This window comes from Excalfactoria chinensis, chromosome 8 (genome assembly GCF_039878825.1).
Source record: "Excalfactoria chinensis isolate bCotChi1 chromosome 8, bCotChi1.hap2, whole genome shotgun sequence".
Taxonomy (NCBI): Eukaryota; Metazoa; Chordata; class Aves; order Galliformes; family Phasianidae; genus Excalfactoria; species Excalfactoria chinensis.
In genome coordinates, this window is record NC_092832.1 from 4,336,480 (window position 1) to 4,363,353 (window position 26,874).

The window sequence follows — 26,874 nt, forward strand, 5'->3', positions numbered from 1 at the left end:
TTGTCTGAAAAGACAACATGTACTAAAGATGAGAAACAGGATATGTTCATTTGTCCCTTTTATGGCAGAAGAAACTTTCCAGATTCCACGTGTTGAGTTAGTCGTTCAGGAGGGTACTTTTCTTCCAAATGCGCAAGAATTGGATCACTGGAGCAGTGGTGACGGCTGCTGAGCCAAAGCCACATCACATGATCATGTATTTTATTATTCAAAAGCCAGCGCCACCCATTTCCATCTGAGTGCAGAGGAAGGTATGTTTCTTACAATGTATAAGCTGTGACACTTTTCTTTTTTTAAGTAAAAGGAGTAAGGAACTACTATTATGAAGGCTTGGTTTTGTCTGTCATTAAAAACCAGAAAGTGACTTAAGATTCTTACTTTCTAATCACTTTTCATTCCAGTAGCTGCCCTTGTAGCTTGATACTTTTCTTCTCTTAACTGCTTCTTGGCAGTTTGTGATCTTCCTTCCTACCAAGGGTCTCCTGCACAGTTCATTCCGCAGCACGACTCCTTCCTCCGTATGTTGTTGGTGACACCACTCATGGCATACAGGATTTTCCCTTTATAGTCTATGCCGACACACTGCTTCAGAGGTCAGGCCCTCATCCTAGACAAATTCTTCTGGTTTGTGTCTTGCAAATGCAGTCCAGGCTCCACCTCCTCCCCTTGCCTGTGCAACTCAAAAAAGATCATTAGTCAAGTAGTAATTAAGGGAGTTTTTGAGGAAGAGAAGGTATTATCTAATCGCCCATAAAAATGACCTTTCTCCCAATGTGCATTTGCATGTATTTCTCAAACACTGATCAGAACAGGAGTACGAGTCCAACTGCAGGTAAGGAAGATAACTGCTCCAAATACCTTGTTTCTAGGGTGAACGTGAAGTACGTAGCAACCTGTTGTGCCAGTTAATGGCAAAATGTTTGGAGTGCATTTATATCATTCACGCATCTTCCAAAACTAATTGCTTCCATGTATGTCTCATAAGAAGTGAATTCACCCATGTTACATTTTTAAAGCAAAAGGGCAAAAATATTTTCATTTATCAATGACAGTGTTTTCTGCTAAATGTACTCGCAAGGTTTTTACTAAAAGCTCATTTCTGTTTATCAAAGGTTGAATATCACCCTTTCCAAAGACCTCAGGAGCTGGTGGACTATTGTAGGAGCAGAGAGATTGTTTTTGAAGGCTACTGTCCCTTAGCCAAAGGGGAAGCACTCACCCATCCCAGTGTCGTTCAGCTGGCGAAGAAATATGGCAGAACTCCAGCACAGATTTGCATACGCTGGAGTATACAGGTAATGGAGGGTGGTAATAAAATCCTCTCCCCTCTCTCAGAAGACAAAGAAAGCATATAGTGGGATTTGTTTATCAAACCAGAATATATACTCAAATTCTTTTTTGCCTTTAGTAAGTTAATACGGTGTGATCTAATTGTGCTGTACAGGAAGATGTAGTACAAAACAAGGTGCTACTTTAAATATGCAAACAATCTGATTGTAGAGAATGAAAGGAGTTGGCAACAGAAGAGATATTTTTAAACCAAATGTTTTAAACTGTAAGGATTATTGTTCGATTTTGGTTACTCAGCGCAAGGTGCTAAGCAGGAAAATAGAAGTGATATAAACTGTATAATGTGTATTGGAAGTTAATGCATTACATACAACTGCAATTGCAAAAAGCCTATGGAAATGACAATGTCCTTTGAAAAATGAGAGGAAATGAAAGGATTTCAAGAGAGAAGATTTTCTTTGAAACTATGGAAACTTCAGTGATGAGGAGAATTATGTTTTACAGAATGGAATTGTGACTATTCCTAAGTCCACAAGACCGGAAAGGATACAGGAAAACTGCAAGGTAAGATTTGGTTACGCACTGAAGTCCAGCTGGCATCTGAATCGTTGTTAGTATTTGGGTTTAGCTGCCCGTTGTCCTGTACTTAGGGCATATCATTCACAAATGTCAGAAAACAACTGAAGGTTTGCTCAGTGTGTATGAGAAGGATATCCGCAGACTTTCTGGATACTGAGTACTGAGCAGTCAACATTCATAGGTGATTTTATTTTTTTTTTTAAAGAATATTTTAATCTATTACTTGATTTATAGTAGAAAAACCTGGACCGGTTCTGGTTAAGTTCTTTCTGTGATAGGTTCATAGATAAAAAATGAAGGAATGTGTGTGCTACGCCTCGTACAAAAACATGATATGAAAGCTATAAAACTCCTTTGGAGAGATCCCAGACACTTCTGAAGGAAGCTGCAGTTCTGTCGGAGTTGACTCTTCCCCTACCTTCTTGCACTGACTTGCAGAGAAGGGCCCAGCATGCAGGGGGTGCACAGAGAAGTGGGAAAGGAATGAGGATTGGCAGCATCTCCCGTCTCCTCCCTTTTTCCTCTCTTTATACTAAATGTTTTTAATTAATTTCCTCCTCATTTCTGTAATATGAAAGCTTTCTCGAGGGGGAGAGGAGTGGGGGAAAACCATAAGCACTTAAAACCATAAACACATAAAACCATAAACACGTTGTTCTTCTGAAAGCCTCTTAGGGATACGAACTGTTTTGCAAGTTGGGGAAAAAAGTTAGCAAGAAGACAGCAACCTTCTGACTGTCACTAAACTCACTGTATTTACTTAAAGTGTGAGTTATTGCACATGCAATGAGGTTTTCTCTTGGTGGCTGTGTCTATTTATGTAGCCCCTGCCCCAGCTATGTTTTCTGACATCCACACTGTGACTGTGGTACAAGCGCAGCTGTTTGTGGTACCGTATTGTGAACCAAATCAGAGAGAAGAAACAAATTAAAAATTCCTTCTTCCTCTTTTGTATATATATATATATATTTTATTTTTTTTTCCCCTGTGATATTTTAAATCCAGATTAACTCTGTGTTTTACAGAGCTGACTCTGTGACCCCCACCAATTCATTTAATGCAACTGAAGGATTGTACTGCAGCAAAACTCAGATCGTAGAGGAGCGGGGGGCAGGGAATTACAGATATCTGACATTTATCACCAATCTGTCTTCCCCAACCCCCCGTGACAGCATGTTGGTCTGAGTCTCTACAGTTTCTGGTAAAAATGGGGAAAGGGGGACCTCAGTGAGCCCTGAGTATGTAATACATAGTATTTATAGTTGAGTGATTTGTCCGTGGTTTAGGTTTGAAAAGCTTGAGGACTGAAGTTTGATTGATCCAGCAATTGCTGGATAATGCAGGATGGAGGGAGCTCATTTGAAAGCGGTTCAGGATCTTTTTACTGAGCATGAAGGAACAACTGAAAGTAAATTCAGTTCTGAAGTGATAATGTCCCAGTAATACAACTGCTAGGAAAACACTGTCACCATCACTCATGTTGCAGATCTTGCCACAGGAGAAGCCTGTGGCTCTAAGAACTTGTACATGAAAACAGGTGGTTGCTTTCAAGTTATTATCTGTAATGAAAAACTTTAAAACTGCATCTTTTTCTGTATTAATTGATTCATGATAAAGCCTTTCATTTGCTAACTTTGTCAAAGTACCAATACCTTCTAATAACTCCTTGGCAGAAGAGGCCTTTGATACTACTATTTTACTGGACTCTTTGTAGCCAGAGTGCAGCAAAACCATCTGAACAAAATCTACAAATAAATTGAGTCACAAAAAAAGTAAAGGACCCAGTGGAGCCTATTCGTGTAATAGAATGATGTTTGTCTGAGACAAAATATAAGAATCATTTCCAGAAGATTAAAATTACGTATATATTGCCTTCAATCTTAAATACATCTTGTTCTAAATTATAGAAATATTCCTGATTGTCTCTGTGTTCATGGTGCTAACTACATATGCGTTCCCACAGGTGTTTGATTTTACAATAGCAGAAGACGATGTTGAAATTCTAAATGGAATGCACGATGGGAGACATGTTTCCTGGGACCCAAGCCTGATTGTGTGAATGAAGGTTTGAACTTTTTCCTTTGTCAGTGATCAGTGAGTCACACCGTGTAATTTAAATTAAGTGAAGGTTGCAGTAAGAATATAATTGTGAGCCTAATGTCTGATATTCATGATAATGCTTCTGAAATCCTTAAGGGTGATAACAGGTAAGGTTTTTTGAGGGTAGTGTTTTGTGTACTGAGATCTTAAATCTGCATATAAAGTCCTGATCCATAATTCAATGAAGCCCATGCAAAGCCTTCTGTTTATGACATCACCTTGCCTCAGGCCAGTAAAGCAAGGACATAAGAAGATATGATTCTATGAATTCTATGATTCTATATCGCTTCTTTAAATGCAGAAAAAAAACAAACCTACCTACTAGTGTATGGTTACAGGTGTTAGCTGTAAATTAACTTTGGGGTACTTTGTTAGAGGGTTATGAGATACAAAGAAGAAAAAGCTGAGTGGAAAAAGATGTTAATACTACTATATTAGTGTTTATAGTGCAGTACGCTGTGTAAAGCTCCATCAAGAATATGATCTTGCTGCAGTAAGCAATATATTAACATCACAGGAAATAATTTTGTATGTGCTATTGCCTAATAATCACACTGACCCAGAGAGTTCTGTGCTTGTTGCTTACAAGTCTGTAGTTGTAACAAAGTAAGAATACCTCGAGATAAATCTGTGTACTACCTGCATGGGTAAGAGTTGAGCAGGAAGCTCTGTAAGAACCAGAGGAATCTTTTTTTATCATGGATCTTTTACTGGAAATTCTAGGGTTTTTTTCTCACTAAAAGTGAAAATTAGTCAATCTGTTGCTTTTCATTTGTACAGGAGATTTCATTAACAGACTGTTCCTCTGGTTTTGTTAGAAAATACGTGTGTGTGTCATGAGTTGTGGGTACAGGTATGTGTAGTTTACAAATCTGTTGTAAGAAGAACGTCTGCTAAGTATTTTGTCCACTGAGTATTGAACTCCCAGTCACATTGGTTTGATATTTTAAGAGTTCCTGTGTCTAGAAAGGTATGGAAAGTCTGACCGTGATTGATATTGTGAGTGAACTTCCTGAGGCAGTTTTCCCAGTGCTGTTCTGCTTTAGTCATATTGTGAAACAAAGCTCCTTACTTTTTATCAAGAAATGGCTTACAGCAGGCATGTATCCAAGCCTGCAGTGTTTGTCCTCAAAGCAGAGCTGCTACACAGCTCAGCTGAGATACAGACAAACTTACTGTTTACTCATTACTGGTAAACTTTTCAGAGGAAAAATTGCCTGGATTTGCCTCTTGAATCATTATTGTATTTATTACTGTAGAATAAGCTGCCCTCACTGATATCTGTACGTGTTCTTCCAGAAAAGATGCACTACTTACACAGTCAGGTTCATGTACAGATGAAACTAAGGGCTACAGTGTGGGTGACTTTATTGTTCCATCTGTCAGAGAGAATGTGCTCTTGCTTTTGCATCTGCTTTTACTAGGAAGCCAAGCCAGAATTTTCTCTATCTAGGTAACGTTACCTAAACGGTACAAGTGAGTAATGAGAGGAATAATCAAGTAAAAACAGTATTACTATAAAAGCATACTTGTTAAGGAGCAGTTTTAATCTGATCCCTTTATGTTCAGGCTTGAGTATTGTTATTTCAGAACGTTCTTCCCAGGATTTTTATTGTAAACTTTTCTACTGGTTTCTTTGTTACCAGGTAGTTGCTTTAGAACTTCAGCAGAGTTTAAATTTGACAATGTGCAGAGTGTAATTGGATGTACTGCGAGCTATTGAAGTGCCAGGACTCAGGTGACCCATGTTATCTTTCTCCCAGGTGTGGTGTGCTCTGCTGCACGTTGTGCTATCACCGATCCCCATTGTTTTCTGCCAGAAGCTATAATTCCTCCAGGAGGCTGGAATCCTGTTATCTCTTGTGTGCTTGAAACGTGTCGTTAGACCTTCTTGCTTTAACTACAGCTTCACCAATCTTATATTTAGTTAATTTAGGGGCACTGAGCAAATTCTTGTTCAGTTTTGTTCAGGTTGCTGAAAAGACCGTCTCGGTGGACTGATATTTCATGCTCCTCTACACAACTACATTGACATTAAAGATGATGTTAACAGTTTTCTTTTTAAGAAAGAACTGCTGCATAATAAGTCCATGTAACATCATGTAAACGAGCGTTTCTACAGTACTGCCAACTTTGATAACAGTCTAGATAACTAATAAGAAATTGGAAAGTGAACAGTAGTGAGACATAAGGGTAGGAGTGAGGAATAATGTTCTCTACCAGAAGCAAAACTATCCAGCTGTAAAGATATACAAGTGTGGAACGCATAAAATTAGGTAGCTTAACTCCATTATTGTTTTTGTTTCTTCTTTGTTCAGTACCCCGGAGGTAGTCATGTTTGAAGGGTAGGTTGGGTGGTTTGTTTGTTTTTTAAGCTCAGAATTCATCCCTAGAGTGTATTCTCCAAGTGATACCATGCCTATTCTTCCTCAGGGCTGAAATTCCACCTTTTGTCTGTACAGGCATAAAACATATTTTCTCCAGAGAGAGAACTTTTTACTTTCATACAGTGGCCTTTTTTAGATACAGCACTGCATGCATTTTATCACTGCGACACACCATCTTGCCAGTAGGAACAGGGAATATATCTGAAAATCGAAGACTCTTTTTCTTCCATATTATGTACGTTATTTACAGTTGAGACTGATTGGGGCAATCCTCTCTAGTTGAGATAAACAATTATTTTAAATAAGATAACAATTTATCAGCATTATCTACCTAAGTGCAGTCAGCCTTCTTAGCAGGAGTGCTAAGTTAATAGGAGGTGTTCTGGTTTCAGCTGGATTAGAGTTAATTTTCTTCCTAGCAGCTGGCATGGTGCTTTGTTTGGCATCTAGGATGAGAACAAAGTCGATAACTCTCTGATGTTTTAGTTGTTGCTGGGCAGTGCTTACACTAAGTCAAGGACTTGCTGCTTTTCGCACTGCCCTGCCTGAAAAAGCTGCAGGGGCACAAGGAGCTGGGAGGGATACAGTCAGGACAGCTGACCCAAGGGATGTCCCATCCCATGTGGCATTGTGATGAACAATAAAACTGAAGGTGTTGGCTGGGGGTCTGCTCTGCCCAGGGCCAGGCTGCGTACCACTCATTGGTGCTGAGCAACTACATTGTGCACCGCTTGTTATGAATATCTTCGGTCATTATTACATTGTTTTCCCCTTCCTTTTCTGTCCTACTAAACTCCTTATCCCCACTCATGAGTTTTACCTTTTCTCCCATCCCACAGCTGGGCAGTGAGCGAATGGGTTTGATGGTGCTGAGCTGCCTTCTGGATTAAACAGCAACGGAGGGGAACTCTTTTAAACAAACAAGGAAAGGAAAAACATAAACGGGAAGCTGGTGGAAGGGTGAGGCCATTTTGTGTGCAGCCAAGTAGCTTTAGTCTGGCTCTCAGTGGCTCCTTCACTCATTTTGTTGCCTGTTTCTGAGTTTCATCTTTTATGTCTCCGATTATGGAGGCACCTGACTATGTGAAACTGGAAAATGGTGGCAGTGGTTTTGAGTATGTGCTGCAGGATTTTATTTTTATTGGGTTGCAGAAGTGTTTCTACTGTACATGTCCCCCCAGAGTACAGTATTCTTCCGATTAGCACATGCATTAAAGAAACAGCAACACTGGTAAGCTCACAGAGCCACTAAGCCAGGCAGTTTGCATTAGAGTCTGCACTTCTGTGCTGTGTTTGGCAGCAGTTGATTTTCTTTATAAATTAGCAATCCGCCACTGAGAGGGAAGCTGAAGTTAACTTTAGAAGATTAAAGGGGACAAAGCCTTAAATGAGTTTAAATCAATGATTCTGTTTCCCAATGATTTGTTATCATTGCCAACTCATGGTAGACATGGCTGACACTATGGGATGTTCTTCTCTAAGCAACCTTGCACAGATTCTTTTGTGCTAAATCTCAGTACATATACCCAGGATTAATCTTTCGTGGTCTCTGTATGGGCTTTGTGTACCACAGCCCTTTGAGAACCATTCTCTGGTTTGCTAGTTTGAAATACCAGTAAGAAATTCAAGAGTAGAGATCTCATCCTATTAATGATTGCTCTACTTCTAATACATTCCCAGGACTTTTTGTATGAGATTTCAGAATCCTGGTATTATGATTTACCATGAAGTTCCTATCTTGGCTGTGAAACTGGCAGGGGGGGCCAGGGGAGTGTTACAATTATTCTATTTCCTGGTAACAAAAGGAGCCAAGATTGTTGGGTTGCTTTGGTTTTGTTTATTCTATGAACTCATTCCTCCCTAATAGTTCCCCTGGACTGATCCCCTTGAGTACCCATAAGATGATGCTGACAAGATGACTTTGTGGTAAATTGCCGACCTGGGGTGCAGTGTGAAGTTGGTATAAGACTGAACTATGAGGGTCATATATCTGCTGTGATATAAATTGACTTCCTGCACGATCAAATAAGAAAACTACATTTTGTATTATATTTATATAATACGTGTATATTAAGGAAACAGCAAGTCTCTATTTGTTTCCTCTCAAGTTTTTGAGATTTTTGCATGATGGTCATGAAGGCTGTATAAAGCAGGGGCAAGTTCCAGTGAGTAATTGGGGAAATTACCATGAGTGGGTTGGTTTTGTCCTTCTATTTTTCCCCACTACTACGGATCGGTAATACTTGAAATCTGTATGTGGTATGACATTGTATATGGTATGACATGTATATGCTTTAGACATTAGCATCTTGGGATCTTGTGGTAATAATGAAGTGTTCGAGTACTCTGTACGTGCAATGATAACCAAAGACTTCAAGTCTTTTTGCTGGGGATGAAGCTTTACCTAATGTTACATTCAACGTAGTGATCTAGAAGTGGGATACAAATTCTCACAAACAAACCTGTCAGACTTTTTAAAGATATTGGCAAGTGCTTTAAAAACAGACTTTTAAGATTATGGAATGCTGTTACTTAACTCATCTGTGCTTCTGGTTTTGAAGTGTTCTTACTGGCTGCTTTGTTTGTTTGTTTGCTTCTTTCCAAACTCAGGTTTTCAGTTTTAATCTGTGGAATTTTTGAACATCGTGGATATCAACAGAAAGCGAATGCATCCATTAGCCATTGTGGAAAGCATAATGTAATAAAGGGTTGTTTCAAACTTTAAAAGTGGTGAATTCAAACTAATTCATTTTAAACCGAACTGTAAGTTGTTGGGTAACCAGAGGGTCCCTAGTCAACAGCAATTAACAATCAGAAATGGGTAATAATAACTTGTGTTTGCTATCATGTCGACCATCTATTGAAATCATTTTGTATCCTGTTTTCTTTCTTGCAGATACAAACATGCTTACTTACAGTGTTCTGTTTTCTCAAAGCTGTTTGGCATGTTCTTCCAGTGTGGGTTAAGTTATATCAAAATATTATAATGAAGTTGCTTTACCTGTATGTACATAATTTAAGGTGTTATTTTAACCCCTTGGAATGAGTTGTGCTTTTTTCTCTGAGGGATTCCGTGAGGTATTAGTTACTTCAGGATACAGATGGCTACAATGTGTAGAACATTTGTAACTGGTGACTAATAGAAATAGGAGGGAGTGGGTACGTTTGTCCTTATGACAATTAGTGCTTGTCCTTTCTACCTGCACTTCATGTATCATCACCGGTGTTATATCTCTCAGTTCTGAGGAGTTAGCTGGCTTTGAGATGAAACTTACAGAGCTGAAAGTAGCATATGGGTATCTTAATTGAGAATACTATGTCTGCACTGCTTAAGAAACAGTGGCATAATGTTACATTAGGGATAATTCTAACCAAGCTTGCTTCATGGCATCAAAGATGGTACAAGTGCCTTGCTTTCATGCTCTGTACTAAATTTATGGCACATGGTCTTCATTTAGATTACTAATTTAGTCATGGTATTTCTGTAGGAACCGTAATCTCAGCATTCAGGTCATAGGCTGTGTAGCAAGAATAGCATTCAAAGTCCAAAGTGCATAAGGGGGAACAATCCTTTGGGAATCCATCTTGTGGGGATTTCTTGTCTCTTTTCAGGATGGGTGATGTTCACACACTCATCTGTTGCAATTGGTGGTGCTGGCACTGTGAGAGCACTATCTTCTGCTGGTGTCAGAGCCTGCTGACACAGGCTTTGGGAATAGCCCACATTGCGTTTTCCTGCAAGACAGCATTGTTTCCTTTTCCTCAATTAAGAGTTATCAGGGATAATGCTGGAGAGAAACGTTTCGCTGATAAGTTTTATTTTCAGGCTCTTGACTTTGAATTTCTTTTGAAATGATCACAAAGTGCTCTGAAATTCCCAGTGTTGCTCCCCATGCCGGTGGGATGAGTAGGTGCTGCCAGCTGAGTCCTCCACCACAAACTGTGTGATTTGTGAAGGATGGTATCAGTGCCTTTTCTTGGCACTGATTAGTCTGTCAGCCGTGCGCAAAGCTTTCTTTGGTTTTGTTGTCATCAAATGATCAGTTTGACTCGCATCAGATTGCTGTGTGATTTGGGTTAAGACACTGAAACTAAGGTTATGCGGTTTCCTTGGGGTTATCCTATCACCGCTGCCCTACAGAATAGCCAGGTTTCTGAAATCCCCGCTGCACTGAGTTCCTGTCCTTTCACAAGGACACTGGTTATCGCAGGCAGCCGGTAGGTATGTAAAACAGGACTTTCTGTTCATCAAAGAAACTTGAGTATAAAAGGGCGTATACATGATATCCATCATGTTGTCCCATCTCTTTTTCTCTCACTGTAGACTATCTCAGTTTTCAAAGGCATTATATACCCTGGATTTCTTTTATGTATTTTCTGGAAGTGCAAGTTCACGTTGGATCTGGCAGATGGAAGGTATTGAGACGAGAATTGTTGCTCTGTTGATTGGGATGAAGTACAATCCTGGCATAAATCTCCTCCCTGAACATCTATCAGCGTGCTTTTCATGGAGTTGGCTGGAACAGCCAGAATTTACCTGTCTGTGTGATTCAGTCCTTGCGAGGAGGCTGCAATCTGTGCAGCTGAACCACATGAACCTGCATGAAGTGCGGTTTGACACAGCCCTCAGAGCAAAATCACCTGCTTTGGCTTCATTTGCCTGGGAGAGACAAAGTGCTATTTCAGCATCCTCACCGCTACATGTACACGTAGCTCCAGGTGTGTGTGTGATCCTCTCATTTTAACAGTGCTTTTTGTGATACAAATGCCCAGATGTTCAGAGTCAAACTGAAATTGCCCAGCCATTTCACACAGCCTCTGACAAATAATGTGTTGGACATCACTTCTTTGGGCTACAGCCCTCTCAGCTGCTTTACCAATAACTCAAACATGAAAGCTTGTACATCTGGCTGTTGAAACCCTGAGTCACTCTGTCCTTTAATTAAAGCATGTCTTTATTATGTCCCTCTTGCTTAAAATTATGAGAGAAATATTTCCTAGAGGCGAATGCCTGACAAATGCAGTTTTATTTAGGATTTTCTATAGGTTAGCTAAGTAAGGGGGAAAGCTTGCAGTATCTAGGGTACGTCAGGCAGTTGCAGGGGATGCATATGTCAACCTCGAGCATGATTTATCTTGCATGCCTTTTCTGACAGTTGTAATTTAACGGCTGCATTTTCCTCCAGGCTCTCAAGAGGCTGAACATCTTTTCAAGTTTCTAGCTTGGTGGTGGAAGATTCAACGTCTGTTTGCCAGCGTAATTTATTGAGTCATTCTGGGAGAGGCGTGGAGCAACTGAAGCGTGAGGATTCGCATACGTGTGAGAAGAGAGGGACTCTTCCAGGGCAGCACTGCCCTCGCCTCTTTCAGAGGAGATCTGCTTCCTAGTAATGACTGCTGCTGCTCACTGAGATGCCTCGTGCCGTGGACTGGAAGGCTGGATACCTTGTGCTCCATGGTTTGGAGTTAAAAAGAGCAGAGTAAGAAAGGAAGAGGAAAATGTCTGCACTATGAGCAACTCAAGGTAACCACAAGTCACATACACTGAGGTGGGTGCTTCTGGAGGAGTTATAAAACCTGAACTCACTTCTTTCTCAGTCTTCATGTAATGGCACTGCTACAGCTGTTTAAAAAATAACAAGCGACTTAGAGCTCGTTACTCTTTACATAAAGCTTTTGAATCCTCTGAACATGGAGGTTTTTTTTCCACGTTGAAAGCCCAATAAGTAGTGGTGGTGGTTGTGGTGCCAAGGAGCATAAGATGAACCCCCAGCCAGGGGCGATTGCTGGCTTCAGTCGGTGCAGAGCCCTGCTTTGTGGGGCTGTGCGACAGCAGCCAGGGCAGAGCAGGGAGGGAACGGGACCGCGACGCCGCCTCCCTGGACAGCGAGGGCAGATGTCCCGCGGGACGGAATGGGACGGGACTGAGCGGCTGCTCCGCCGGTCCCGCCTCTTGTGGGCCTGCCTCGTCGTCCCCTCTCTCGCCCACAGCCGCCGGCTCTATAAAGGCGTGCAGGTCCTGCGGGCGGGGAGCTTGTACGCAGGGAGGGGTTAGAAAAGAGGGTGGGGGAGCCTTTGCCGCAGGAACATTACAACTACCGAGCGCTGGCCGGCCGGTGGAGTCGCTCAGCGGCGCTCAGGATGCGGACGCTGCGTGCGGGCGGCGCGGCGCGGCTGAGCGAGGTACGGCCTGGGGCTGCGGAGCGGGGACGGGGGGCTGCGGGCGTCCGTGCTGCGGGGCTGCGGCGGGTGGGAGCCGGGAGCGGGGCGGCAGCGGCAGCCGAGCGCGGAGCTGTGCCGCCGGACTCGCCCCTCCGGCTTTGCTCCGCACGGGCTGTAATTGGACGGCTCTGAACGTTCTTCTTCTCCCGGCTGATTTCGCACCTTTAATTCTTTTTAAGTGTCTACTAGAAAGTGCCTGTGCGTAAAGGGAGTTCCCTCTACGTCTGCATTCCTTAATCGTATTCATTTTCAAAGCTTACGATGCTAATTATTTGCAACACAAAGTTCTTTTTGCCGGTCCTTTGTGTCAGACCCACAGAACAGGTTGCTGTGCAGGCTGTTTACGGACTTGAATCGTTTCTCTCAACTTCTCCCAGCTGGCTAACTCACGTCCCTGCTGCTCGGCTGCTGTGCCTGTCCTGTTTACAGCTCTGGATGCTCTCTTGCCCATGGATGAATTACCTTTAGCACAGTAAATTGTTTCCCAGCCCCTCCCGAAACGTGTTCAGACTTTCAGAACGGAGGTGAATTGAGCTCTTTTGTCGAGTAATTTCTTTTCAGGCTTCTGTAAGTCTGCAGTTAAAGCAAGTCAAGCCCATTTCCCTTTCTAAATCTCTGCTGCTGTGTGTGCTGTGTTTCCTGCTAAAGAATAAGTTAGGCTGGATCCTGCTGCTGGGCAGCTTTCAGGTCTTTCACGCTGGAAGAAGTCCAGCAGTGCGGTCTCTGCTGACTCCAGCTTTACCTATGCAGGTAAAGTTGTCTTACTGGCTTTAGCTATTTAGTATGCCTAACTATCTTTAAGCATGTCATAACAGATGAATAAAACTGACTTTTCTGTAATTGCACTTGTGATTCTGATGAACAATCCCATCAGCAGATCATCTTGGACTGTTTCTAGTTCGTTACGTGATTGTTTGCCATCCCCTAACACGGGCTTTGCCTCTTGTTCTCAGGACTGCTGTTTGTGAGCGTGTGCGGGGAGCTGCGGGGCCACCACGGGATTGTGTTCTGTATCTGGAGGCACCATGAGCTCCGGCACCACCGCCCCAGTGAGGGTGGTCAGCAGCCTCACCAACACCGACGTCAACTATGTCATCAAAGAGCACTATAATTACACAGGGAAGCTAAATGAGAATGCGGACAGTGGAATAAAAATGACGTCGGTGGTTTTTATCATCATTTGCTGCTTTATAATCTTGGAGAACATTTTCGTCTTGCTCACCATCTGGAAAACCAAGAAATTTCACAGGCCGATGTACTATTTCATTGGGAACCTGGCTCTTTCAGACTTGCTGGCTGGCGTGGCTTACACTGCCAACCTCCTGCTCTCCGGACACAAAACTTACAGCCTCACTCCTTCCCAGTGGTTCGTAAGGGAGGGCAGCATGTTTGTCGCCTTGTCAGCTTCTGTGTTCAGCTTGTTGGCCATCGCCATCGAGAGATACATCACCATGCTGAAGATGAAGCTCCACAATGGCAGCAACAGCTTCCGCTCTTTCCTGCTGATCAGTGCCTGCTGGGTTATCTCTGTGATACTCGGAGGACTCCCAATCATGGGCTGGAACTGCATCAGCCTCTTGTCAAACTGCTCCACGGTGCTGCCGCTCTACCACAAGCACTATATTCTCTTTTGCACCACGGTTTTCACCGGCCTTTTGCTTTCTATTGTTGTCCTCTATTGCAGGATCTACTCCATGGTGAGGACTAGGAGCCGTAGGCTGACATTTCGAAAAAACATTACCAAAGCTACCAGGAGCTCAGAAAAGTCACTAGCCTTGCTCAAGACAGTGATCATAGTTCTGAGTGCCTTCATTGCTTGCTGGGCTCCCTTGTTCATCCTGCTTTTATTGGATGTGGGCTGTAGAGTGAAGACCTGCCCGATCCTGTATAAAGCAGAGTATTTCTTAGTGCTGGCCGTGCTCAATTCAGCCACGAACCCTATCATCTACACCTTAACAAACAAAGAAATGCGGAGGGCTTTCATCAAGATTCTGTGCTGCTGCAAATGTCCCCCCACAGACTCGGGGACTAAATTCAAGAGGCCGATCATCGGAGGGATGGAGTTCAGCCGGAGTAAGTCGGACAATTCATCCCACCCACAGAAGGAGGAAGGCGACCGTCCTGAAACCATCATGTCTTCAGGCAACGTTACCTCATCTTCTTAGGAGTGACCACGGAGGTGTGTTTAGAGCCTTCCTCTTAAACTGGGAGCCGAGGCACCTCCTGCTCGCTGCAGCAGTGCTGGGCTGAGGAGCGAGTAGCATTAGTTCTAACGAGGCCAATGGTGCGCTTGCGAGGCCGGAGTTCAAGAAATGGGACACGCTGTTCTGGCTCAAAAATCCATTTCCCTGGAGCGTGTTTTGTCTTTGCACTGAGGCGGCTCAGGATTGTCAGGTGCATTCATATCCTGAAATCTCCTTAGTAACTATGAAAGACTGATGCCTTGGGGAAGTGATGCCTGGTGTGTGCAAGAGAATGAGAGTGGGGGAAGAGGCAGAGGGAGAATGAATCTTTCTTTTTTTTTTTTTTTCTTTTCCCCGTGAGAAGAATGTGAAGTTATTTTTCCTTTACTTGCAGCAAACCACTGACACAAAGCTCTTTCTGTACTGGGTTTAGCGATGGCTCGTATAGTTGGTCAGAAGTGTTTGTTTAACACATAACAAGGAAAGAGATGGCGCAGGTATAATTTATACCGCCGTCAACCATAATTTGACATCACTTTCCAGAGTTTTTAGTTAAATAGTAAGGTTTTATTTGCAGGGTCCAAAGCTGTTGGAGTTTAATTTAGCAAGATCATAGCTGTGAATTTTTGCTGGTGGTCCATATTACATTTGAAGACCAAGAGCCAGGCTCTGTAGTTACGTTCCCTTGTACAATTCCATGACTGCGTCAGGTTTCATGGAGTCGCTCAGAGCAGCATTTGGCCCCACGCCTTGTTTGCCATGTTGTTATATAGCATTAAATAAGCTGCATTATCGTGACAAAATGCAAGGTAGAGCTGAAGGTCGCTTCTCGTAAAGGTGACGGAGAGTAAATCTAATAGATGAAAATACTGTTGACAACAGCAGGATTTTTACTGAGGTGAAAAGAACTAAAAGCCGAAGGCAAAGGTTAGTGTCAGGTGAGAAAAGCAAAAGGTAAACGTCGGTCATATCATCTGAAAAGAAAGCCTTGAGTTTCAGAAAAGTAAGATTTCAAGTGAAATGACTGTAGATAAATGCACTTCCGTAACAAAATGCAACACGGTTTGGCACATTCTATTAATGTTCATAATTGCAGGAAATATGTTTGTATTATATCAGTTCATGGCTTCATGGGAGAAGTGCTTGTCGTTAAAATGAATGTATTTGTTTTACAGTATCGTTTTTACTTCTCTGGTTTTCTAACCTGTGCTAATGGGGTTGAATGTGTACAATGTAAATAAGTTAATGAGATACAGGAGTCTTCACGCACCTCGAGTATTACTGTAACAAAAGTGGTATATCTGGGGTAGCTGAGAGCAACTGACTGATTTACAGTTATGGACAACTCCTAGAAGTTGTATTTTGTAAAAAAAAAAAATAAAAAAAAAATAAAATTATTGCTTTTGTAGTAAAATTTCCAGTGCAATTAAATGGATTTTTTTTTTTTCTGGTTTAAAAAATAGTATTTAATATGTTTCTGACTTCTGTTGTTCAATTTGCACATAGTTTTATTGACTTCTAAACATTAATAAACTGATTTTTGTAAAGATGCTGTTATCACAGTGCTGGTGCTTTGGTACTGCCGTGGGGGTTTTGCACCGGGTGTGGTGATGTTGCTGGAAGTTGTTGACAGAACTGATGGAAATGACTCCTTCATTTCAGTAGGTTCTGGGATTAAGCCATTTTTGTGGACGTCTTTTTGGTTGGTGGAGACCTGAGATGCGTGCTGCCACTGGCAAGGTCATGTAAGATACAAAATGAATTCCGTACTGTGATCTTTTGTCAGCACGTGCTGTGTCAGTGAAGTGCCATTAGAAGAATCTTTACAGTAGCACAACTACAAGCGGTTTATTTCCAAAAGCCAGTGGAATATGAGCTGAAAAAAAAAATAGGTGTCTGCCAATGTTGCCATGACCACCTGGAGTTGAATAAGTGAAATTATTAGTTTAAATCACTAATACCGTTCATAACTTAATTTTTACCTTGTTGAATTATCAGGACGTTCCTAAGAAGCAGACCAGTTGGAGCTCCACCTGGTGCAGCAGCACATGCTGAGGCTGTGTGCTTGAATACATGCTACATGACTTCTTCCCAAAGCCCGGCTTCCATTTCCTCTCTCGCTGCCATTCCCACTTGGTCTTACTTTTAAGTTTCACGGCACTTGTACAGGATGCAGTTGGAGTGTGAAGATAAAGCTCACCTTCTCATAGTGTATGTCATCACTGTGCAAGCTTTACTGTGGGAAACTGCAGCCTGCTCAGTAAGGAAGGCTTTGGGTCGTAACCTCACTTCCTGAAGGAAATACCAAAAATGCCCTGAAGACAAAAGAGTGGAAACAGGCTGGAATTTCTCTCCATCTGTTTGCCTGTACGGAAGGAATGATTTCATGTATGCTCACTTCCTAGGCTTTTAATTAGTGACCTGAACAGAGCTGGAAAAAAATGTCAAATCTGTATTTGAGCAACAGATAAAGTCTTGTATCAGGCCTGCGCTTGGGCAGTGATGCAGGGTGCTGACAGTCATGGGGAAAAGCACTGTCTGATCCCAGGGATAAAGCTGCATCTACACAGAGCGCCAGAAGTATAAAAATCACGTAAGTCCAAGTTAAGCCCTCAACACGCTACCAGTAAGTAAGGCACCGTATGGGGATGTGGCTTCTGGTTTTGATTTGAACTCTCGTTTGGCTTGGTAAGAAGGTTTTTCTCCAGAGGACCTGGGCTCTTCTGCCTTAAGGGCATCCAGGTCATTTTTCCCCCACAGGGCTTACACCCTGTGGCGAGGGATGAGCAATGCTGCAGCACCGCTGTGTCACAGGCCCTTGTGACTCCCACCACCATCCTCTGCGTACTGGTAGCTGATAGCCCACAGGTGAGTCACTTCCAATCTCTTTCCCTTTGTTTTCATGTCCTTCCCTTATCTGTCTTGTCTAGTAGCACTGCAGGCCTTTGGGGGGAAATGAAAGTGGCTGTGTGATGGTAGCCCTGTTTCGCTAGGGAGCTCAGTCTTACGTAATTCATGCAGTAAAAGAAACACAAACGGCAGTACGTGGCACTGAGCCATGGGAAGCGTTTCCTACGCTCCTCATCAAGATGACTGAAATCCATTTCCTGCATAGGCAGGCCACGTCTATGCATGTAGGAAAAAAAAAATCACACAGGGAACAATAACGATAATGAAATAACAATAAAAGTTAGGGGAAAGAAAGGCCGTTTGTATCTCTTTTCAGTTCTTATGAGAGAAGGCTTCCTAGCCACAGATGCCCATCACGACAAATCAGCGGGCTAGGCCAGTTGTGCTGTGATGAGTTCTGAAATGTGCAATGCAGAAAGCACCATTCCGGGCCCCAGAGTGCCTTGAGCAGGCACTGAAAGGGCAGTCAGCTTTGTCCCTTTGTTGGCCAAGTGACAAGCTGGCAGAGGAAACTCTCTGAGAGCTGAAAATGTACATTATCCCAAATGTCTCAGTGAAATAAAGTAGCCTGTGTTCTCAGGAGAAACCTGACCCTTTGATTAACATTCTTCTTCCTAGCCCTTCTTGCAGTGTAAGGAAAAGAACAGGGATGGAAAATGATCATAAACTCTCTGCTGCTCCTCCCTTGTAGGACCCCTGTGTAGCTCTGCACTACAGGGCTGGTAGGCAGGACCAAAACTAAGGGAAGTCAAAATGTAAGAATACTGTTATCCATCCTTCTCTTACTCTTCAAGCTAGGGGCAAAAGACAGGGGTTGTCTAACTGTAATGTTTCCTGATTCCTAATTTGGCCTGGAAGAACTTAATACTGATTGCATTTTGTGTATGAAGGGTCAGGCTGACAAAGCATCCGAAAATGTAGAACAAAGCTATGTAGCCTACTCAGCTTGCTGGAAATTCCCAAGAACGGGCTCATTTAAGGGCTTATGAATTTCCCCAGGAAAGCATTTACCGTATTTTAATCATTCTTGTTGTATTTCTTGGAAAGTTAAATCCAGCTCCAACTGAACCTTCAAGGGTTTCAGAAACAAAGCCCATCTAAACTCAGTTCCTGCAATGTGCTTTCACAAACTGTTCTAATCCCACGTTGTCATTTACAGATGGAAAGAGTTTGTTCATTCTCTGTGGTGTCATTTAGATCTAATAGAGCATTATTTCTTTTATGCAATTAGCAAGGATTGCATAGTGTGAAAATGTTTCCCTTTAATTACTACTCTGAGTAATAATTGTTACTTTACACGTGGGATTTTCTAAAATTCTGTTTCTATAATAATTACTTGTTATTAAATTCACCTGGTGAAGATGAGGTAGGTGTAAGGATCTGTGTCACAGCTAACCTGTTCTAGTGTGAGTTCCATGCTGAAATAAGAAGTGACTAGAAAGACCTAAAACTCAAACATCTAAGGTGAGTCAAGATATTAACAGAAAGATGTACTGGGGGAAAGTTGAGAACATGATCAGTGTAGCCTTAGAGCATCCACTGAGGAGAATTTCCATGACAAGGACCCTTTCCCAGGCAGGAAGAGAGTGGCACATTCCTGTGTCTGCTACTCACCTACAAATTCTGAGAGATGTTGTGACAAAGCAGCGCTTTCCAAACAAAACTCACCAAGCAAAGCTCTGCCTGCCCAGATTTCGCTCTGCCAAAAAATCTTCTCCCTGAGTTAAACAGGGACTATTTTCTCGTGCTCAGAAGTGCCCCTGTTACCTTCATGGTACAAAAAGGCAGGAAATCACATCAACCACACCCAGGAATTCTGCAGGCATGGAAAAGTCCTAATAAAGCAAAGCAGACAAAGCTCTGTCAGCTCTCTGTGGACCTCTTGCCAAGCCTGGTTAGCACTCACATAATGGAAACCTGCACAAAGGCCAATTTTTTTTTGAGCTTAAGTGAACGATCACTTTGAGAAGATCCATCTCTAAAATGGGTAGTACAACAGCGATACATTTAAATGGCTCGTCAGAGAAACGTGGCTAATGCCAGATTAAATATTTACGTGTGTACGTAGCTTTTGCAATGCTTATTCATAACCGCTCTGCTAAAAGCAGGCTCACAAATCAGACAGCGTGATTTTTCTGTAACTAATGAACATTTGGGAACTGTGGGCTAGGGGGAAACGCAGAGCTAAAATTATCTGCTAGGCTCTGTGAAATCACCAATGAAAACAGTCTCTACCTGGGAAAAATCTTTGGTTTGAATCAATGCTGTCAGCTGAAACTTTCTGGTGCCAGTCTGAGCTACCCGCTAAATGCTGTTTTGCTCCCTTAAGCATATCTGCTTTGTGTTAACCAAGGCTTCTGGATTTCGCAGGACACTGGAAAAATTGCTGGAATATACTGTCCCATAGAAGTTCACATCCTTGTCGAGCACCTACCGTTATGTAAAGTGGAGGTGAGGTACGTTACTGATACATGCCGTGGAAATAGAATGTATGTGGTTAAAGATAATGTGCAATACTGACTTTCACTGGATGACCTGGCAGCCCACGTTCAGTGTGGGTCATTTAGTGTCCACTTGCAGTATCTCCTTGTGCTTTGTTGTATGGCTGCTGTTGTATCACTGTTAGCATAAGGTGGGAAAACCAACCAACCAACCAGATGTATTTGGTAATACCTACAACTTTATCCCGGTAGTTGAAGGATGGACAATATCTTGACTGAAAAACCCTTTCTGAAGGGACTGTTGTAGAAAAACAGCTCATTAAAAGCCTGTATTGTTATCTCTCTTGCTTTCAGAGAAGACACAGCTACGGTCTAACGATTTCTTCTAATCGGGTGGCCATTCAGATTTCTGTTGCAAGAAAGTAAGTTAAGCTGTTTTCCAAATGCCAGTCTCCTTTAGCTGTTCATCTTTTCATTGCAACTCCCATTTTTACTGCTGGTTTAAGCACAGGATAAGAAATTGCTTGTAGCTGGTGTGTAGTTTCTCTCTACTATAGGACTATCTGATCAATGCACGTTTTGAACAAATCCTTCATGTTGCTACAGAGATAACACTTGTTTGAATGTTTTGTGGGCAGCTTTGAAACGCTCTTTTCTCCCTCTTTATTTTAGAAATCCAATATATTCTGTCTATTTTACTATGTTTTACTGTATTTTTTTTTTCATTTTTTTTTTTTTTTCCTTTCCCCTATCCTTTTACTCTTTATATATATTATATTGCAAAGGTTGATTGAGGTAATTCCTAACTTTGATCTCAGAGGTTTGACAGCTTCTCGTGGGGGAGTGGTTGCATTTGAGTGGTTGCATTTGAGTGGTTGCATTTGAGTGGTTGCATTTGAGTGGTTGCATTTGAGTGGTTGCATTTGAGTGGTTGCATTTGAGTGGTTGCATTTGAGTGGTTGCATTTGAGTGGTTGCATTTGAGTGGTTGCATTTGAGTGGTTGCATTTGAGTGGTTGCATTTGAGTGGTTGCATTTGAGTGGTTGCATTTGAGTGGTTGCATTTGAGTGGTTGCATTTGAGTGGTTGCATTTGAGTGGTTGCATTTGAGTGGTTGCATTTGAGTGGCTGCATTTTATTTTCCCGATAAGCACTGTAGGCAGGAGGGATAGGAACTTGTCCATGCAATTGAGGCAGTGAAAGAATGCCGAAATCTTTTAACTTGCAGTTGTTGATCAGTGGAAGTGGCTGGGGTCAGAGCTCTTTAGAGATACAGTGTGAAGTTGTGCTTGTCACTAAACTTGCTGAAAAGAGCATAGGCATTGCAGAGGGTTCAGAGGACAACAAAGGAAGGCGGTTTAATAGGATGAACTACAATAAAAGGCTCAGCCAGCAAAGCCTTTTCCCACCAGAGAGAAGAGAGCCGGGAAACACAATGCTCAGCTTCCCAGCTCCGTTGTGGAAGCATGCTGGATGTAACAGAAAGCAGGCGAGCTATTTAAAGCTCAAGACAAAGAGCAGACTGCCTGTAGAAACCAGATCCAGTTAAAACACGTATTTCAAATCAGAACTTTGATGCTCGGAGGCTCCAAGTATCTCAGCCTGCTGCCGAGTTTTGCCTGTTCAGGCAGCGCTGCTCTGTGCATGGCCGTGGGGCCTTCTCTTGGCTGCCAGCCCCAGCCCGCCCACACGGACCGGCCTTGGGTGGGGGAGGCAACTGCTCCCCCCCCTCGAGGTGCTCCTGGAGGCCTGAGCTGCCTTGATCTGTTCTGCTCAAGCCGAGGTCCCCCTGCCTGCCACTGGCCTGGCACCGTGCTGCCGTGCGGTCTGCTGGGCCTTGGGCGGTGTGGAGGTGGGAGGCATGGGGCCAGGGCAGTGGGTGGGGAAAAAAAAATAATGATTCAAAACCTGCTTTAAGTGGAAAAAAAAAACCAAACAAAAAACCAAGAAAAACCTGCCCCGATGCCTTTATCTACAGAAAGTGTGTGCTGTAAGGGGGAGCTGAGGTTTAAAGCCCTGAAATAAAAAGCAGCGAGGGAACTGTGGTTTCTGCGCTTGGCGGCGAGTGCTCAGCTGCCCTCTGTAGCCCACAGTGCAGTGCTGCTGGAGCACAGGGGACTGTGGGGTCCGTGGGTGTTAAGTCTAAAACATGAAGGTGAGAAGCACAGAGCTGCTAAGCAGTCTGAGCTCTCACGGAGGCAGGTTTTTTTTTGCTAGGAAGTACTTAAATACTTTTACAGTCTGCGATTGTCTCAGCCACAGCACAGCCGCTGAGGCGCACTGCAGGAGTGCGGGTGCAGAGGCCGTGCTCTGTCCTCCGCCCGCCATTCTCAGCAAAACCATGCAGCATGGTGTGAACCCAGGGCCATGTCAGAACAACTAGAAGCATTGGTGGCATAAATGTGTTTGTAGAAGCACAGAGAATCAGAATATACGGAGTTGGAAAGGATCACCAAATCCTGGCTCCGCACGGGAGCACCCCAAACATCCGAACACTGGTTGAGCTCTGGCAGCTTGGGGCTGTGCTCACAGCCCTGAGCAGCGTGTTCCATGCCCACCGCCTTTTGATGCAGGACCTTTTCCTAACCCCTGTCTGATCCTCCCCTGACAGCTCCATGTCAGCTCCACGCCGTTCCCTCGGGCCCTGTTGCTGTCTCAGAGAGCAGAGCTCAGCGCTGCCTCTCTGCCCCCTGTGAGGAGCTGCGTTCCTCGGTTGGTGAGCACCTGGAAGCAGAAAGGCCCATGGTGGATCTGCAGGATGGCTGCACAGCCTGCTGTCTCCCTCAGGTAGGACATCTTGGCTGTGATGCCTGAGAGTAAAGCAATCCTAGGGCCCTGTTCCATGTTTCTCCCCAGGCAGTACAGGGATGTAGTGTTTATGATGGTATGGTTGTGCTGTGTTTGTCTGCTCACGCTGGTATAGGTTGGATTGTTTAGCAATATTAGTACATTAATTTAAGAACCAATATATTAGTTTAGCAAAAGGAGTCTGTAGGTGATAGTTATAAAGTTCCCATTTCAACTTTAGTGGATGAATAATCTTATTTTCCTTAATCATTTTGTACTTGGGACGTAATAGAAAACTTTTGCCTTTTGCCTCAATTATTTTGCCTCGCAAGAAGCACAGGAGTCATAATAGAATGCTGTTATCATTTGCACCTAGCAGATGCAAGGACATCTTCCACAGATTCCACATATATTGTTTTAAAAGTTGCTTGCTATGGCCTAATAAGCAATGGAAACGTTGCAAACAGGGGATAAGCAGATGGAAGTGAGTCAAAGGTCTCTGCAGTGAATCTCATAGTGAAAAGTGGGGAAGAAGTAGGTGGGCACTCAAGCACTCTATATACCTCTGAGCATGCCCGCAGGGATGTTAGCATATATTTATGAGTCCTTGAAAAAGAATATGTTTGCCAGTGTGCTGCACGTGCATGTCTCCAATGTTCAAATGTAGAACCTGAACTCTGAGAAGATGCGCTTGCTTGTCAAATCGCCTGGTACATTTAGTGAGGAATAAAGGAATGCCACTTTCTAGTACCGTATTGGAGTTCAGAGAGTTTCCTTCCCGGATTTTGGATGACAACGTAAGCATGTGTTGCTGCAAGATGAATTCCCTCTTGAAGTATGGTGAGAATACAATGCTGTGGGGGCATTAAAGCCCAAACTAACAAAGTCTTGATAGATGGAATTAAGCTACAAAATATACGGAGCAGAAATGCAAAGCTGCTGGCACAGTTCGTGGGCATAATGTTTATTTCAGTCTTGCCTTTACTGCTGTCCTCAGAGCCTGAGTTATTGTCTGCAGTTCACCTGTAGGCAACCTTTGGGGAACAAGTCATTAAAGAATCAAGGCAGCGAACAGCTCAGTATCACCCCAGTTTGACACCTTGGTAATTATGATATGAATCAAAGCTTATTTGGAGGACCCAGCTCTCTCACGTGGGTTATCAAGCAGCCTTCGCTCTCATCTCTTGGCTTTTTTGTGCATATATGTAGACAGAATTGACAGTGTTGAAAGGGACCCGAGGAAATCATCAAATCCAACCCCCAATTTTTTTTTTGATTAATTTATTGATAAAATAACCAAGGTTTTATTTTTTTCTACCTATGGAAGTTCATTTCATCCAAACTTTTATCTCTAAGGAACAGAAAGGATTGCAAACAGAAAAATCTGCTTAGATATACTAAAGAAAATGCAGAGATTATTGTTTTCATCCCATTTGACTGTGACCATGCACTGAATGAGATTAGCATGGCTCTGAGCCACGCTTGCCTTCAGAGTGAAGTGAGACAAATAACAAAGCATTTTTAGCTGTGTTTGAAGGCGTGCTCATATATGTCACTTGTAGCCTTTGCCCTGTGTGTGGCCTCTACTCCTTCTGTTATGGGAAATCAACCTGATAAAAATTCTCCTTCCCTTCTAAAAGAACGTCATTGTTATTCTACAACGGATAAGAAAAGAAATGACATTAATAATCAAATAATGGTAGCCTAACCACGACTGTGAATTCTCTCCCCATCTATTTATCAGCTGCAATACCCTTGTTTCATCGTTGTAGTCGTAATCTGGTCATAATTTAGTGAGACTGAAAGTGGAGGAGTTCCCACAAATCAGAAGTAGGATTTCCATGGCTACAATCGTATGCGTGAGATCTGCTGATCCGAGCCAGAAAAGTGAAAAAGCTTGTTACCTGCGAGCATTGCCTGTGAGCATTACCTGTATAGATCAAGCAGCTTCATGTCTGGACAGGTTTTGGAAGTGGTACAACGATGGCTTTAACATGTTGAGAGTTTTGATAATCTAATGAATGAATTCTATAACGTTTTATGTCTGATACCTAATTTGCATTGAATTTTAAAAGCTTGCAAAGCCTTCAGATTCAGGTAATACTGTAATCCCTGTACTTTGCGCTGTGGGATCAGAAAGGATGTCAAAATACCAACTCCTTACATGAAGGCAGAAAGAAACCTGCCTAATACTTCTGCTCATTTCTATTCCAAAGTAGTTGACTGCTAAACTGGCCTTGTTCTATGGCTGTGAAGCCACTTTGGCATGTTAGCCTGGAAATACTTTAATTTTACAGCCCATAAAATTTAGAAATACTCTTCTGTTAGTTTTGGAACTTGAGGCAAAGGTGGAGCAAGGTGAGGTCTAAGATGAGCCCAACAATTTGAATAGAGTTTTGGTCTAACAGAAATGGGCTCAAACATAATTCATAAGGGGTTCATAGACAATTTTCCCACACTGCCAGAATGACACTCAGGGAGACTCATGAGGGTTGTGTTACTGCTGTGTGCATTACAGAAAAACATCTGGCCTGTCTGACTAGTTGTGGCTGAGGGATAGCAGTTTCTGTCACCTATGATACATGAGAGGAGAATGTAAACACTGTCATTTGCCTTTGAGTCCTTCGTTCTGAGTGGCCGTGCGTGCATTTGCATTTGAGTTAAATGAGCCTGACCTGGAGAGTGGTTTGGGAAAAAGGCTTGGACTTGCATCTTCCTTGATCCTGAAAACTGCCACAAAACCCTGTGAATTTTTTTAAGAGTTCACAAGGGTGAAGTAGGTAAGAATAAATGAGATGGGAAGCAGAAGTGGACCAGAAGAACAGGCTGCCTTTCTTGTTTCCATTTGTGGTTCCACATGTTTCTGGAGGTTTGTTTGCTTTTAATTTATCTTTCACGTGGAAGGTGTTTCAAGTCCAGACACAGCTCCCCTGTCTGTGCTTTGACCCAGTCCTCCGAGCCTGAAGGCTGTGTAGCCATGTAACTGCAAGGCACCCTAAGCTAACCTACCTTATTTTGTGCAGCTTACTAGTTTCTGCAGTGCTAACATGGATATCTGGAGTCTAGACATGATCTGTCTTGTGTCCTGCCAGCCCCACTCACTCATTTATCTGCCCTCAGGCATGCAGATGTACCCAGGACTGTTTTGGTTGCAGAGACATTACTACAGTTCCTGTTTGTGGTTGCTGTCTGTATTTCAAAAGAACGTTTTGATATGTAAAATGGTGTGGAAGCTGAAATTGCAGTGTTTGTCTTCTCTAGAAGAGGGTGAAGAAGACTTATCCTCTTGCTTTTCTTTAGTTTTCTTTCTTCTTTTTCTAAAGTGTTTTTGTTTTGTTTTCTTTCATGTCACAAGGTCCTGCTGGCTGGTCTCTAAGAGGCACATTGGCTTAGCTTTTCTTATTATATAACAATTCATTAGCAAGGGGGCTATGAATGGAAAGGATCTTAAAGCAGAAAAGAGATTGTAAGAGTTGTATGGGACAAAACTCATTTAATGCAGATCTTGCACTCAGATAAAATTTGTACCAAGCACAAGTTGGTGGAAATTCTATTCAAGTTGTTAAAATTCAGCCCCCACACACCAGATCTGCACCTGACCCTCTCAGCAGTCCCTGCCTAGCACTGATGTTAGCTCTGGGTCAGTCCTTGGGCCCTTGCTGTCAGTGGGAGATTTACCATCGCTTTGCATGGGAGTGGTGTTAAAACTGCAGTGAAAAATGAATGGTTCTTGCATTTTATTTTTCCTGGGCTGCTCCTTGCTTGAAAGGGAAATCCTGCAAAGCTGATTACGCCTCTGAGTTTCACATTGACAGTAAAAGATCTTAAAAAACTAAACCTCAGCCCCACCCTGTCAGGCACGGTTGGGTGTTTTTTTTAAGCAAAACCAGAAAGTCTACATCAGCAGAAAATAAAAGTATTCATTTCACTCATTCTTGAGCATCCAAAATAGTGCAGAATGAGCGAATGGCAGCTG

The 26,874-nt window shown here is 42.8% G+C and overlaps 2 protein-coding genes across 4 annotated transcripts in view; both read left to right on the forward strand.

The window, feature by feature from the left end:
• LOC140255337 (uncharacterized oxidoreductase ZK1290.5-like) overlaps positions 1–11,880 on the forward strand; it is a 39,379-nt gene extending 27,499 nt beyond the window's left edge. Inside the window, exons 5-9 of one of the 3 annotated variants that reach the window (XR_011904452.1) lie at positions 1,113–1,295; positions 1,795–1,854; positions 3,833–3,934; positions 10,681–11,075; positions 11,543–11,880. Coding sequence is in view for 2 of the 3 variants with exons in the window: in XM_072342807.1 (XP_072198908.1) it covers positions 1,113–1,295; positions 1,795–1,854; positions 3,833–3,928 (339 nt within the window). In the remaining variant the exon portion in view is untranslated. Of the gene's footprint in view, positions 1–1,112; positions 1,296–1,794; positions 1,855–3,832; positions 3,935–5,732; positions 5,764–8,966; positions 9,388–10,680; positions 11,076–11,542 lie in introns of those variants that run through there. The other 2 variants (XM_072342807.1, XM_072342806.1) reach the window with 2 other exon arrangements.
• A 503-nt stretch (positions 11,881–12,383) lies between these two features.
• Positions 12,384–16,308, forward strand: S1PR1 (sphingosine-1-phosphate receptor 1). The gene is made up of 2 exons (XM_072342808.1): positions 12,384–12,539; positions 13,532–16,308. The coding sequence occupies exon 2, from the start codon at positions 13,604–13,606 to the stop codon at positions 14,741–14,743; it is 1,140 nt and encodes a 379-aa protein (XP_072198909.1). The 5' UTR covers positions 12,384–12,539; positions 13,532–13,603; the 3' UTR covers positions 14,744–16,308.
• The last annotated feature ends 10,566 nt before the right edge of the window (positions 16,309–26,874 follow it).